At 41.1% G+C, this 16,368-nt stretch overlaps 1 protein-coding gene across 1 annotated transcript in view; it reads right to left on the bottom strand.

The window, feature by feature from the left end:
* GUCY2F (guanylate cyclase 2F, retinal) overlaps nucleotides 1-16,368 on the bottom strand; it is a 123,902-nt gene that overhangs the window by 50,823 nt on the left and 56,711 nt on the right. Inside the window, exons 7-9 of the mRNA XM_043459087.1 lie at nucleotides 14,923-15,007; nucleotides 10,954-11,050; nucleotides 3,982-4,113 (exon numbers count right to left, since the gene is read on the bottom strand). Of these exons, the coding sequence (XP_043315022.1) occupies nucleotides 3,982-4,113; nucleotides 10,954-11,050; nucleotides 14,923-15,007 (314 nt within the window). The remainder of the gene's footprint in view (nucleotides 1-3,981; nucleotides 4,114-10,953; nucleotides 11,051-14,922; nucleotides 15,008-16,368) is intronic.

Below are 16,368 nucleotides of genomic sequence, written 5' to 3'. Positions count from 1 at the left end.
CAGACATGGGTTAGCTGTCTCCCTTGCTTATTAACTTTTAATAAGTAGTTAAGCAGAGCTTTTTTCCTGCCAAATCACCAAATTTGAGAGCTTCATAGTTAAAGAAATTAAAGCCTGAAGAGATTAAATGACTGGCCCAAGGTCAGAAGGCTAGGTAGTAACAGAAGCAAGGTCTTCCATCTCCCACTTTGTTGCTCTTTCTTCCCATGGGCTTTCTTTAGTTTGGGGGCTTTGTGTGTTTGTTTTAAGATTTAAATACTTCTCACGAACTTTATAAGCAAAATTTTATTGAGTCTGTGTGTGTCCTACTTTATTAATAATGAGGAAAAGGGAGGATATGGGCAGGTTTTATTTTTGCCACGCATGCACCATTTGTTTTGTTTTGTTAAGAGAAAGAATGATAAAATATCAATACTTCACTCATCATTCATTTTTGAATTAAGAGGAAGAAACATCAAACTCTATCCACTGAAGTTTTTAAAGTCCATAAATTTTGCACTAAGGCCATGTTGTATTAACTAAGAGCCAAGAGAATTGGGTTCTACACCTGGCTTTTTCTCAAATTCAAGGGTGGTCTTAGGGTAGCTGGGCTTCCCAGGTGGTGCTAGTGGTAAAGAACCCGCCTACCAATGCAGGAGACATAAGAGACGTGGGTTCAATCCCTGGGTCAGGAAGGTCCTCTGGAGGAGGGCATGGCAACCCGCTCCAGTATTCTTTCCTGGAGAGTCCCATGGATAAAGGAGCCTGGCAGGCTACAGACCATGGGGTTGCAAAGAGTCGGACACAACTGAAGTGACTTAGCATGCAGGCACTCATGCTTAGGGCAGTCACTTCATTGGCCTGAGTCTCAGTTTCCACACCAATAGAGCTGGGCCACTTAGATGATTTCTAAGCTCCTTTTCAGCTTTGATGATCTGATTCTGTGATGAGAGAGAGAAGATGGTTGTGGAAAGGAAAGGGGTGGAGAGAGAGAGCTACATGGGATCTAGAAGATAGAAAAAAAGGTTCTGGGAAAGAGAGATGGATGTGGACGATGTGTGAGGGAGAGACAGAAATGGGACAAAGAGGAAAACACAGGCGGATGTGAAGAGGCAGAAGGAGTCAGAGAATGAAGAGGAGGAACAGCTCAGTGGGTTCTCTCTGAGTGTGTCAGGGCGGCAGTACTGCTTGCCTCACCCTTCTTCCCTATACAGTGGCTATTAGAACAGATCCTGACATGTTCCCTTTGCATCTGCTGGTCACAGCTCTTTCTCCCAAGCAGCCTGCTCAGCTAGCTTCCCTGTTACATCTCTGAGTGTATCTCTGAGATAAGGGCTGAGTTTCCTGTACAATTCCGGAGGATATGCACCCGTGTGTCCCATCAAAGTATGAATCTGTGTCAGTGTATTACAATGACTAGAAAGGCATGTCCTAGAGAAGCCTGTCCTTTGTTACTAGGTATCTGCTACTCCAGGCACATTGTCTGGAGCTTCCATATCTTCCAATAAAAATCTTATGAAAATTCTCTTTAAACAGAAACTAGATAATGAATCTTCTTTAAAACACGCCTAATAGAGGGCTGTTTCAGAAGGCATACTGAACCTCTTTGTTTGGTCTGTTGATTTGATTGACTTCTGCTCTTTCCCAAAGTCCTCCTCAACTCTAGCTAGACAGTTTTCTAGCTTCAGCTGTCTTTCTTTGCATGCTGACCTCGCAGTGTGGTATTATTCTCACTAATACCCTCCTTTTGTGCAGATAAACTTCCCCTATGGACTATGCGGTTCAGAAATACCCATGATCTGAATGACCAACAACAATCATTATGGCAACTAACTCAACTGTCTGCCTCCTTCCAAAATGAGGAAATATCTGACAGATTCTTAAAGGCCAATTACATACAGATGTTTATTTTTTTCTCCTTCTTCATTCTATACTACAACCTTTCAGCTCCACCAAATAAAACATACCACAATTTAACACATAAACTCTTCTGCAGAATCAGAGAATCATAGAACATTTGAGCCCAAAGAGGCCCCAGAGTTCTCTCAGTTCAGCAATTCTCAACCCTGGCTACACACATAGGGGAACTTAAAAAAAAAAAATAACACTGCCTGGGCCCACCCCAAACCAACTGAACCAGAGTTACCAGGGGTGGAGCCTCATAGATATTTTTTTTGTTTCCCACAGGGCTTCCCAGGTGGTACTAGAGGTAAAGAACCTGCCTGCCAATGCAGGAGACATAAGACACACAGATTCCATCCCTGGGTCTGAAAGATCCCCTGGAGAAGGAGATGGAAACCCACTCCAGTATTCCTGCCTGAAGAATCCCATGGACAGAGGAGCTACAGTTCATGGGGTCGCAAAGAGTCAGACATGACTGGAGCCACTGAGCACATGCACACACAGAGATTCTGATGAGCAGCCAAGATTAAGAATTTAGTTCAACCCCTCAATTCACAGATGAAAAAACAAGAGACTGCCTTAGGTGTTGAGATTTACTTCAGAATCAGAGGCATCAATACATCTGTAAAGCCAGCAGCCTCATTCCATTTGACGTTCAAAAGATTATCTTGAAATTACCTTATCTTTGGTCTTTGAGAGTGTAGAATTTTCAATTCCCCAATAACTCAAGTTTACATTTGAATCAGATCTCCCCTTTGATTAAATTAAGTTCAAGGCAAGATCCAGAGGTCTCCTGCTCCAAATTTAAGGTCAACACACTTCCTGTAAACTGAGCAACGATATACCATACTAACCTTGGTGTTTTAAGTAGCTATAAATTATTTATCAAATGGATGAGAGCATTCAGCTCCATAATCCAATGATGGAGAACCTAAAAATTCATTCTGACTTGTTTTGGACTTTCTTTGTAGTTACTATTAAAGTTGCGAGCGTTTGCTGCTTTGGGGAGTGTCTTCAAACAAAACAAGGAAACCACACTGGAAAGGCCTCACTTTGGAGAGAGAGAAAGGCAGTCTGGTTTCCCTTTTATCCACTGCTTAACTCTTTCCTGGGTTTCCCTGATAGCTCAGTTGGTAAAAAAAAAAATCCACCTGCTACATTGCAATCGACCGCAGTTCAATTCCTGGGTGGGGAAGATCCCCTGGAGAAAGGATAGGCTACTCACTCAAGTGTTCTTGGGCTTCCCTTGCGGCTCAGCTGATAAAGAACCCGCCTGCAATGATGGAGACCTGGGTTCGATCCCTGGGTTGGGAAGATCCCCTGGAGAAGGGAAAGGTTACCCACTCCAGTATTCTGGCCTAGAGAATACAGTCCGTGGGGTCGCAAAGAGTTGGCCACAACTGAGCAACTTTCACTTTAACTCTTTCCTGCTGAGAAAAAAACAGTTCATCTCTCCAACCGATGCGAGATTTATTCTGGTCACCAAATGCCAGTATTTTAGATCAAGGGGTTGGACGTAGTCTTTTAAAGCTTGAAAGACAGAAATGTAAGTGAAATAAAAAGGATTTCTATTTTAGACAACAGAAAGTAACCTGTTACTCCATGAATCAGTACAGACTGAGAAAAGAAATGAATAATTTTTAAAAGATTTCCATAATATCAGAGAATAACAGGTATAGGAAGAAGAACCATAATATGAAGAGAAGAGCTTGTCCCAATCCTTACTCTATATAAAGCATATCTCTAGACATCACATCACAAACAGTTCACCAGGAAATCATTTCTTCTATTATTATACCTATGTCTTCTGGAATGAGTGACATGGTTAAGTGTTAAGTCTGAGTCTCACAGACTTTTTTCCACATTCATAGTAAATAAACAGCGTGGAAAGATCAGTGAAGTTGTAAGTTAAGTAGATTAGTTGCCGAGGAAAATGGTCAGCTGAATGAGTCTGTAAGGGGATAGTGGACAAAAACTTACCAAAAGGAAAGACTTAACAAAGCCTCAACATTTTTGCACAAAGACTAAGCAAGTTCTAAGTCACTGCCTCGTTTTAAAACCCAAGAAGGCAGCAGATTAGATAGCTGTTGGATATCCTACCTCATAAATCGCTATGTTGGAGTTTTCACAGGTAGCTGGAGTTAGACTCCCTGAAGAAAAGGAGAGTCTTGGGGACCTTCCACTCTGGACCTCTGACATGATCTGGAAACTTACACTGGCGCGACTTCCTCTCTGTGAAAGGATTAAGAAAGTTTATGAGCAAAATTATCATGATTAAGGACAGAGCACAGAGCTATGATATAGGTACTATGTTTATCTGGTATTTTTTTCTTTTTTTATTCCTAAGAAAGTAACTTTCTGAGCTGAGCTCTATAAACATGACATTTATTCATTTTTCCTATTGCCAGCATTTTTTAATGCTAGAATTGGTTCTTTGCTTCACCTCCATATGCCATAAAAGAAAGGCAGAGATTTCCAGATATTTCCATCTCCTAGAGAAGTTAGAGTGATTCTGGGGGACAAGAAAGAACACCAGTCATAATTCAGTGTGGGACCCTCATTTACAAACAAAAATGAGAAAAAGATGAAAATCTAATGTTTTGAAAAAATCAAGCACAGAACTAGGACAGAATCCCACCCTTCTGGCTGTTAGGCCTAGCTCTTTATGTTACACCATCTTGCATGCATGCTCACTTAGTCGTGTGCAACTCTTTGTGACCTCATGGACTATAGCCAGCCAGGTTCCTCTGTCCATGGAATTTTCCAGGCAAAAATACTGGAGTGGGTTGCCATTTCCTTCTCCAGGGGATCTTACCAACCCAGGGATCAAACCCACATCTCCTGCATTGGCAGGCAGATTCTTTACCACTGAATGACCTGGGAAGCCCATACCATCTTGAATGACATCCTTTTTCCATGCAGGCAAGATTCATGACACAAGGTATCTCAGAAAGCAATAAGATGGTAGAGAGTAGATCATCTACCCATGATTTATAAGTCTGATGCTTTCTAAGTCCAGGTGGCGCTAGTGGTAAAGAACCTGCTTGCTAATACAGGAGATGTAAGAGATGCAGGTTCGATCCCTCGGTTGGGAAGATGCCCTGGAGGAAGGCATGGCAACCCACTCCAGTATTCTTGCCTGGAGAATCCCATGGACAGAGGAGTCTGGTGGGCTACAGTTCATAGGGTCACAGAGTTGGACACGACTGATGCAACTTAGCACACACGTAAGTCTGATAAAAGGGCTAGGAAGTGCAGTTAAATGACAAAAGGAAGGATTGTCTGAAATCTTTGTTAACTTTTAAAATTGAACATCTCCAACTGAACTTAATATCTTCACCTGAACCAGCAAACTTATTTTATATGAAGAAATATCTTCTGACCCAGGGATCGAACCCTTGTCTCTTACATCTCCTGCATTGGCAGGCAGGTTCTTTCCCACTAGTGCCACCTGGGAAGCCCAATAAATCAACAGATTCCTCATATTCTTCTCCATGTCTCCAAATATGCCTTTTTAGAATTATAGCAATGCAGACTTAGTAGTCACATTTGGTATTGTCTAGGCTATTCCCCGCCCCCAACTCTAACACTCTCATTTTACAGTGAAGAAACAGCGACCTAGGGACTGGAAGAAGAATGCGGATGTTATATTTCTGGTCCTGTGTGTTCTTTCTACCATATCATGCTTTGTTTCACTCTTGTTTGCCAATAAAAATTAATCTTAAGTACTGTCACACACTCTTCCCTTAATAGTCTTTGATAAACTAAAAATTACCAGTTGATTTAGCCCCAAGTTCAGTTCATTCTACCAAGACAAGACTATCACAAAGCTCCAAGGCAATGGTAAACTACACCCAGCTCTTAATGTGTTGAAATCCCAACAGTTCAAGATTCAGACAAGATGGAAAACGTGACTCTTCACATAACCCTTGCATCAACCTGAACTCTCCTCAAGAGAGCAAGGCTAGAGAAGAATCTATTTCCCTTTCAGTCTTTATTTGCCTATCTCAGCAGGAGCACTTAAATTAGTATAATGAGTTATAGACCTCTTCGTGAAGGCCAAAGGAGAAAGCAAGAGAATCTGCCAAAATCCACATACATTTGGACTTCAGCTTCACTTTCTTCTAAAAATTTCCTTTCCTGACCTGACTTCTCCTGACCTGCCAATTTTTCTAGACTGAATTAATTTTATATTCACCAAGAGTTTATGCTTTCAGACATTCCATTTGGATGGAATTCTTGACTTGGCTTTGACCGATTAGACCCAGCCAGCTGCAAGTTTGTGACTACACAACATTTAAGGAAAATGTATGCTTCCCCATCTTTTCCCATCAGAACCCCTGATACAAGCCAAGTGCCAAAAAGGATGTGAAGGTTAAGAGCTAGGTTCTCCTATGGTAGTGCCATCTCTTTCTACCTGGGCCAATATAGTCAAGAAGAAGAAGAACACGCCCTCTAAGGCTATCTATTTCAGTTGCTATTCATTTTTATCACTCCTATGGTGAAAAGTGATGATGATTGTTTTTTTAAACTCTCATTATGTCAAAATTTATGCACAAGTGAAAGAAAAGATCTATTATCATGAACAAGATTTTAAAACTTTAGGTACTTTGTTCATCTGGAGGTAGCACTATTCTGCTATTTATGGTGGTTTTCTGAGGACTAGTATGAAAGCCAAACATGTTTTGTGTCTTAGTAGAAAAGAGAGAATGGGCTTCCAGGGGACTCAATGGTAAAGAATCCACCTGCAATGCAGGAGACCCAGGAGATGCAACTTCGATCCCTGGGTCAGGAAGATCCCCTGGAAGAGGAAACGGCAACCCACTTCAGTACCCTTGCTTGGGAAATCCCATGGACAGAGGAGACTGGCAGGCTATAGTCCATGGGGTTGCAAAGGGTTGGACATGACTGAGCATGCACGCAAGTACAGGAAAGAAAGAAGACATAGGTGAAGGAGGTTTTATATTTACTGGACCCCCGCAAGGCCTATACAAAGGAAAGGATAATTCAGTTCAAAATTGTTTATTGTTTTGATACTTTAGACCCAAAATATCTAGGCAATTGACATGAATTGTCATTTTGACATTTCAAATGTCAAATGAACATGGAACAATGGACTGCCTCCAAATTGGGAAAGGAGTATGTCAAGGCTACATATTGTCACCCTGCTTACTTAACTTATATGCAGAGTTCATGTGAAAGGCCGGGCTGGATGAAGTACAAGCTGGAAACAAGATTGCCAGGAGAAATATCAACAACCTCAGATATGCAGATGACACACCCTTATGGCAGAAAGCAAAGAGGAACTAAAGAGCCTATTCATGGGGGTGAAAGAGGAGAGTAAAAAAGCTGGCTTAAAACTCAACATTCTAAAAACAAAGATCATGGGGTCCAGTCCCATCACTTCATAGTAAATAGATATGGAAACAGTGACAGACTTTATTTTGGGGGGCTCCAAAATCACTGCAGATGGTGACTGTAGCCATGAAATTAAAAGACGCTTGCTCCTTCGAAGAAAAGCTATGACAAACCTAGACAGCATATAAAAAGCAGAGATATTACTTTACTGACAACGGTCTATCTAATCAAAGCTGTGGTTTTTCCAGTAGCCATGTACAGATGTGAGAGTTGGACCATAAAGAAAGCTGAACACCAAAGAACTGATGCTTTTGAACTGTGGTGTTGGAGAAGACTGTTGAGAATTCCTTGGACTGCAAGGAGATCAAACCAGTCCATCCTAAGGGAAATCAGTCCTGAATATTCATTGGAAGGACTGATACTGAAGCTGAAGCTCCAATACTTTGGTCACCTGATGTGAAGAACTGACTCATTGGAAAAGACCCTGATGCTGGGAAAGATTGAAGGCAAGAGTGGAAGGGGACAACAGAGAATGAGATGCTTGGATGGCATCACTGACTCAATGGACACCAGTTTGAGCAAGCTCATGGGAGTTGGTGAAGGACAGGGAAGCCTGGTGTGCTGCAGTCCATGGGGTCACAAAGAGTCAGACATGACTGAGCGACTGAACTGACTGACCAATAAACAAGTAAAGATTTTAAAAATAGGTTTATTTCCTTTGACCAAAACTTTACTATATATTGCTTCATTTGGACAATGACTACTAGCCATCTGCTTTTATTACTGACCACCCATTTCAGGATAAAATACTTTGTCACAGAATTGAATACTTGTTCTCTTAGTATTAGGTTACCTATTTGGCTTGGTTTAGAGCTTGTACTTCAGTATCTACCCTTCCTAATTGAGGTGGGAAATTTCATACAAGCTATATTGAATATGACAAATCTAGACAAGTTACACCACATGAGTTCCAGGGTCCTCTAGTGGCTTCAAAATTAGAGACTAACGTCAATATGCTTTGATGGCATAAGAATAGAATGTACCTTTCAGTCACTGTGATCACTTTGGCATTCAGCAATACATTTCCAGGAACATGATGTCAACCTTACAAAAGGATCCGGTGATTTAAACACATAAGGGTTAGGGTTGTAATTGAGACTTAAAGCAAACAGCTGAACATTTCATTTGATTCCAGATGTACAAGGTATTATCTTGTAAATCCATTCTCACCCAGACAACTAGTTAAAGCACGCTTTTTACTGTCACATTTCAGCAAATGATCAGTTCTGTCACAGAGATAATTATTTCTCAGCTCTTGTATGCTGGTGTAGCAAAAATAGCACATGGGGGCAATGTGAGGTGTTTGCATCCTCTCCAGACACCCTGCCACCACCATACTAGAATTTGCAAAGACTACTGTCTTTATTTCAACCACACAGACTGGGCACAAAGAGGCATGTGCATGCTTATGTGCTAAGTCACTTCAGTGACTGACTCTTTGTGACACCATGGACTGTAGCCCGCCAGGATCCTCTGTCCATGGGATTCTCCAGCCAAGAATACTAGACTGGGTTGTCATGCCCTCCTTCCCAACCCAGGGATTGAACTTGTGTCTCTTAAGTCTCCTGCTTTGGCAGGTGGGTTCTTTACCACTAGCACCACCTGGGAAGCCCTACAAAGAGGCACACTCTCCCACTACTAGCTAAATTCAACAAAACTCTTCCCTAAACATTCTCTTTCTCAAACTTTTTTATGCTGTTTTCTCTGCCTAGGATGCCTATAGGAGCCAGGCAGGTAATATAAATTAATGAAATAAGCTGAGTGCATGCATGCTTAATGGCTCAGTCATGTCTGACTCTTTGTGACCCTATGGACAGAAGCCTGCAAGGCTCCTCTGTCCATGGGATTCTCCAGGCAAGAATACTGGAGTGGGTTGCCATTTCCTCCTCCAGGGGGTCTTGCTGACCCAGGGATTGAACCCACACCTCCTGTGTCTCCTGCATCACAGATGAACTCTACCTGCTGAGCCATCGGGGAAGCCCCAACAGGCTGAACAGAAGACAATGGAGAGTGATGGAAAGTGTGTCAAACAGCAGTCACTGTTTTTACAATTTTTTCCAAAATGGCAAACCACTGCAGAGTTCCAGCCAATTGCCACAATGATACCCAAAGTTGATAGATCTTCCAACTTGTAAGGAATACCCAGAAATCCAAGATTTTATGTGTAACCTCATGATTCCAAAATTCTGGCTACAATTTTCATAACCATAAAGATCAAACAAAAGTGGTTACCAGTTTGTGACCTGGGACCTAGACAAAGCCCATCCTTCCTTCTTTAAGACCCAGATTTGGTTCTGGGTCTCTGAGAAGTCTTCCTCCAGTAATCTGTCTCCTCTGAAGTTCTACCATATGTCTGGTTTCCTTTGTGCAACATGGCATCTACTCACTCTTCTGTATGGTATAACTTGTCTCTCTGACTTGACTGTAATCTCCATGAAGGCAGGGACTATGTGCCATCTCTTACAAAACCTAGCCCAAGGACAGGACATAGTAGCAGGCATTAATTACAAACAGCCAATACAACACAATCACAATCAGAACACCACCCTGTGACACTTAAATCTCTTTCACTAGTTGATTGATCCACCAAGCTTTTACAAGCACCTATTACCCCATCAGCACCACATCAGGTACTATGGTTGACATTAAAAACAAAAGATGTACCTCCGCCCTTGGGGAATTAGCAATCACATGTTGAGTCCAAATGTACAAAGAAGGGCTATTCAAAGTCATTGCTACCCTATTGTTCAAGGTACTTCACTTTCTCAAAACTGTTCTAAGCCAGCACTATCCAACAGAAATGTAATATGAACCACATGTGTACTTTTAAGTTTTCTAGTAGTCACATTTAAAAAACCTAAAAAGAAACAGATGAGATTAATTTCAGTAATGTTGTTGAGTTGGTCGTTCAGTCATGTCTGACTCTTTGAGACTCCATGCAGCACTCTACGCTTCCCTGTCCTTCACTATCTCCCAGAGTTTGCTCAAACTCACGTCCATTGAGTCGGTGATGCCATCCAACCATCTCGTCCTCTGTCACCCCCTTTTCCTGCTCTCAATCTTTCCCAGCATCAAGGTCTTTTCCAATGAGTTGGCTCTTTGCATCAGGTGGCCAAAGTATTGGAGCTTAAGCTTTAGCAATAGTCCTTCCAATGAGTATTCAGGGTTCATTTCCTCTAGGATTAACTGTTTTGATCTCCTTACAGTCTAAGGGACGCTCAAGAGTCTTCTCTAGCACCACAGTTTGAAAGCATCAGTTCTTTGGCACTCAGCCTTCTTTATGGTCCAACTCTCACATCTGTACATGACTACTGGAAAAACCATAGCTTTGACCATTTGGACCTTCGTCGGCAAAGTGATTCTCTGCTTTTTAATACTCTGTTCAGGTTTATCATAGCTTTCCTTCCAAGTAATATAGTAATACACTTTAACCCAATATATTCAAAGTATTATCATTTTGACATGTCATTAATATTTTGAAATATTAGAATGAAATATTTTACATGTTTCTGTACTATCCTCTAAATCCAACATGTATTTTACTCTTACAGCACATTTCAATTCAGCCTAGCCACATGCAAAGTGCCTACAAGTCACCTGTGGCTTGTGGATACCACCAGGGGCCACACAGTAAGAGAAAGGGATGCTCCTTACCTTACTGCCAAAGTGGGGATTGATAAATGTCACATCCTCCAAAGTCAGTAGAATTCTGTTGGGTCCTTTAATCAACTGGATTTTATTTATACGATGTCTGAAACAAGCATAAAGTCAGAAGGTCATGGGGGTTGGATATTTTGCAAACCAGGGGGTAAATTTGCCCTATGAGAGAAGTTAAAAAAATATACAAGATAATTGAGAGAATAAACACACAGGGATGTTTACCACAGTATCCACAGCAAAGAAAGAGAGCAAGTCTGGGCCTCATAACTTGCAATATTATAAAGACCAAAAGAGAAATGTGAAAATGCTATTAAAGAAGTATCAGAAGGGAGGGTACTGCATAGGGATGGGTATCTCAGACTATTATAACAGTGATTCCATATCAAGGGCACATTCAAAACAACACCTCTGAATACTTTTAAAGAATATAACACCTTTTCTCATTTGCCATAGTATATATTCTAATAATATCAGGGCCAAGAATCATTAATCTCAATTTTACAAATACAAAAAATATTAAAGAAACAAAACAAAATTAAGCAAATTGTGTAAGATACCATTGCCTGAGGCAGAGCTGGGGCTTGAATCCTGGGTGTTTGGCTATGGGCCCAGATTCCTGCTCACAAGACCACTTGTCTTGCAAAGTTGCATCTACGTGTTGCCAAAGCAACAGGTTGAAAAGTGGAAAAATTCAATCAGTTGGCTGCTTTGTCTACATGATTCCAAACAAATGGGCTGACTGGTTTTTTTTTTTTTTTCCTGTGACTGAATTGGTCTCTTGTCTGAGCATTACATAGACACAGTTTAAACCTGATTCTCTCCAAACATGCCCATTAATTTGCGGTGAATGCAATTATTTCTTACAAATCAATTAGTAGACACAGAAGTTTGTGATGTCTACCCACACAGTCAGGTAGGTCCTCAGCTGAGCTAACTGGTCAACTTGAGGATCTCGAGGGAATCTTGGATTAGTTCGTGTGGTTGTTTTGTTCTGTTTCATCTTGGGGGCTCTGATAGCTAGAGTTCGGATTCACTTTTTCCATAATCCCTTAATGGTCACCCTGTGGAATGTATTAAAGCAGACAGCCAGAATGGGGGAACAATCACTGAATCAAAATGCTTTGTCAGAAAAAAAAAATGCTTTGTCAGATTGCTCTGAGAAGTCTAAGGTGTCACTGTAGCTTTAAGTACCAACAACCCAGACAGTTTTTCTCAGTGATTCCACTGATTTGTAAACAAACAATTAATGTGTTTCTAATTGTCTGCCAACAAATATGTCCCTTATCATTGTGGGAGCTGCTGCCCTGCAGAGAAAATTAAAAGAGCCCTTTAGTGAATTCTTGGGTAGAGTGCATGAATCTTTCGGCAAAGTAAAGCATCACTCCCTAACTTATCTATTTCATATGTGCAATGAATTGTCTTAAGGCAGGCACACCTGTAAAAATAATCATGCTACAGAATACACTCTAGTAGAAAGAAAACTGGACCCCCCAATCCAGAGATCTGAAGTGCAGTGCAGATTCTGTCATTAATTAACCAGATAACCTTGGATAAATAATTTAACCTCTTCATGCACCAGTGTCCTCATCTCTCCAGCAGGATAATAGTCCTTGCATTACTCGCTTTATAGAGTTGTTTTGAAAATCAAATGAGATAATATATGTGAAAGTGCTCTGAAAAGCATGAAGCACTATGAAAGTATAAGAGCTCATTATTACCATTATCATCATTAGTATTACAAAGCACGGGAGAGCTTTATAGAAAGGCGCGGCAATCTGTTTCGGAGTAGAGAGAAAGGAGGAGTTCAAAGAATCCTTTGTTTTGGGGTGGCTGGGTTCTTTGCACGTCTTTCTTTTTGAAAAGAAAAAAAACAACAATCAAAACACAGAGAAAACGAAGGAACAGAGAGCCACTCTCCTGCAAGTAATCACCATCTATTACCGAAACTCATCAGCCGCTCAGCTCTTCTGATTGCAGCCGTGGTGGGCAGAGAGAGGGAGGAAGGCAGTGAAGAGGGGGCACCTTTTGTGCTTTGTTAGCTGGAGACCCAAGACCCAAGTGACTCTGGGAAACGACGTGCCTCTCTCCCGTCCCTGAGTTTTCTGTGGCCACTTGAAGCACCAATTGTCTCAAACTCATTTTCCTCTCCAATCATTTTCCTCTCTAATCATGTCCCTCTCCAATCATCTCCCTCTCCAGCCTTCTTTGCCCTTCAGCCCACAAGCTCCAAACAAATCCCCCCCCCTCCATGATTTTTTTTCTTTTTTTCTTCCCTCCCTAAGAATTACAGGTCAGGCTCCCTCTGAGCCCAAAGAACAGTCCATTTCATGGGAAAGACCAGCCAGATCAGTCATTTGCGGGGGGCGGGGGGCAGTTGTCAAATAACATAAGCAGCTGAGTGACTCCATTTTCCACCCTGCCATGGCATCTTTTGCCATTGGGAAGTCAGAGCCTACTCCTCTTCAAATCTCTCTAGAGGGAGAAGATTTTGATTGGAGGGCATTTATATTCACTAAAAGTAGCTCATGATGTTAATTAAATACTTTATTCCTTGGCAGCAGTTAAACATTAAATTTATGTTCTGAGTAGGGGTATGTCACAGTCACAGAAATTCAAAGAAAAACTTTAAACTGTCATCTTTATCCAGTGTGCTTTAACAATTCATAAGCTACCTACAACTTTGTGTGGCTTTATCAAGTCTCTAATACTGGGGAGACTGGATAATAGTGGATTTTCACAGTGATACTAACATACTAAACACTAGGAATAACACCTGTCGGTTTCAACCCAGGATTTTACATACTTGTTAGAATATCAGAGCTGGAAGGGCTCTTAAAGATCATCTAATCCAATTCCTTCATTTTACAAATAAGAAAATTCTGACCAAGAGAAATTCAGTGTCTTGTCCAAATTTACACAGATACTTAAGACACTCTATAGACACTTTTTTCCTTGAAATTTGCCCAAATAGCTCCATCCCCGTTCTCCATCAAGTTCTTGTCATATTGTTGTTAGGACCACCCTTAGAAAGAGATAACAAAGTTGCGGTTTACAGAGTAGAAAGGGTAAGTAGGAGGGTTGTGGTTGATTTATTTTTTCCAAAATCATCCTACTGTGGGGAGGAACCAACTGTTAAAGTGTGAAGATTATGAGAAAGGGGTGTCATATTATAAAGCCAGCTTAAGCCATTTATCCCTGATCCTGAATTAGTTCATCAGAGTAGTTGGTCATGAATTTAAGGATCTGAAGAAGAAAGATAAAGACTTGATGGTAATGATGATGGTGATGATTAGCTAGGACTGATTTTGTCCAAGCAAGAATGATAGTAAAAATCTGCAATAGGATACCCTGGGCAAAAGTGATGACTCTCAAAGCAAGGATTCTCAGTTCCCAACAATCAGCAGGAGAGCTCCAGGTGCTTGAGAAGGAGTTGAGATTTACCATTTCTTGGGCACCTACTATGAGACAAGTATTGTTCTAGGTACTTTATTGGCTTTGGTTTATTTAATCCCCTCTACAGTCCTGTGAATTCATACCATTATTCCTAAATCTTAGATTCTAGCCAAAGTTTGCCTAATTCTTGGAACTTGTTAAAATATCCCAGTCCATACCACTTGTGGAGGGAAGTGTTTATAGGAGACTCTGCCAGTGGAAAAGGTAGCACAGATAGGGGGTAGGCAGTCCCTAAAGTACTAGCTCTCTTATTTCACAATAGTGTTGAGAGCCAGATCTACTCACAGGCAATAACACTGACAACACAGCTGAGGAAGTTATTCTTGGCATCATGAAAACACTTCACTCTAAATGGGGCCGGTAGGGATGGTAAATCACTATGGAAAAAAAGAAAATCAGTGGGTCATGTAATGAGGCAATTGTACTGAAACATGACTTCCCAGAAATCAATATTAACAAGGCTATTATGGGCTTGTAGTTTTATATACAAAAAGAAAAAAAAAAGTGTACCTTATAAAGTAAGCAAATCCATTAATAGACAGCAGGGCTATAAGCAATGCAAGGCAGACCATCACAGCAAAGGTAGGGTTGATGCCTGCAGAGAGAAAGAGGAAGAGAAAGAATGGCATCAGAAAGAGGCTGTATATAAAGGGCACCACAGAGCGACTCCTCGTGCTTTCTGGTGACTCTAAATCAAGCTACATCTACCTAACTTATTTCTATTCTTCTCCAACACAGTCTGTCTTGTTGACTTTATGGACACAGAAAGCAATTTCACTGTTCTGAAGCAAAACTACTCACCACTCTGACAATAACAAATCACATGAATGAAGGCTGACCCGGGTGTTTCTTTGGAGAAAAAAGTTCACAAATGAAAACTTTGAGTACGTTAATTTAAGTTGAACAGCAATAGAGTTCTTGAGAACAAATATGTTATCTCACCTGTGAAGGGTATTATGTTGCCTTCATAAAATAAAAGATCTTTTTAATCCACCCAAGCCCACAGACCTCGTGAGTTATAGATGAAAAACGTAGCACTTGTCCTTCAAGGGTGAGCCTGGTTTTGATAATTAGTATTTTCACTAGGATGTAAATTGTCCTCTGCAAAAGCTAAGTGTTTGGATGGATTACTAAGATCTCAGAGGGAAATGATGCAAGTGAAGAGGTACTGAGGTGCTAAAGCAAAAGAGAAGTTGAAGTCTAATTCAAATAGATGCATTTGGTTTTAGAAAGGTGTGGGGTATACCTGCATAGGAATAATATAGATCTTCCAAATTTCTCCTCTGGCTCTCAGAGATTTGATGGAGTGTCCTCACTTCCACAAACTAGAGGGTTTTCATCAGTCAATCAAACTGCCAGTATTATGGGAGGCCGACTGTGTTGGGTGGTTGGGGGTGGGGCATAAGAATTATTAGCTCTGGTCCCTGCCCTCCAGGAGCAGTCCATTTGGGAGGAAGAGACACAATCAATACACAAGAAACAATTGGAGAGCAATTTTGTGCTAAGCTGTGAGGTACAGACTTTTAGTTCAATGGGAGTTCAGAGAGGAGAGGGTGGAGAAATTGTATTTCCGTGGTGGAACCTGATTGACAGGATTTGGATACATCAAGGAAAGGACAGGTGAATTGTCCAGCAAGGGAAACAATTGCAGATCATAGCATATAAAAGACCAAGATAAAGAGTCGTGCCTTCCTCTTACTAGAAAAACCTCTTTGGGAGTGGGATCCTTTAACGACTGTGGGAGGCTTTTAAATTGTGGATGGTTATTCAAAGCTGCAAAGTACCTCTCATTGTCCTTATTATTTTAAATTAACTACATAGAGTTCCAAGCTGTTTATGTCACCTGACTGCAAATGATTGATTCTGTGAGTGTCCCAATATTAAAACATGCCCTCCCCTAAACAGGTTCCCTGTAACCCAAGCTGAGCCAAATTGACTACCTGTGATTTTCCATTC

Source organism: Cervus canadensis, chromosome X (assembly GCF_019320065.1).
Source record: "Cervus canadensis isolate Bull #8, Minnesota chromosome X, ASM1932006v1, whole genome shotgun sequence".
NCBI classification, from domain to species: domain Eukaryota; kingdom Metazoa; phylum Chordata; class Mammalia; order Artiodactyla; family Cervidae; genus Cervus; species Cervus canadensis.
This window is presented reverse-complemented; position numbering and strand designations above follow the sequence as displayed.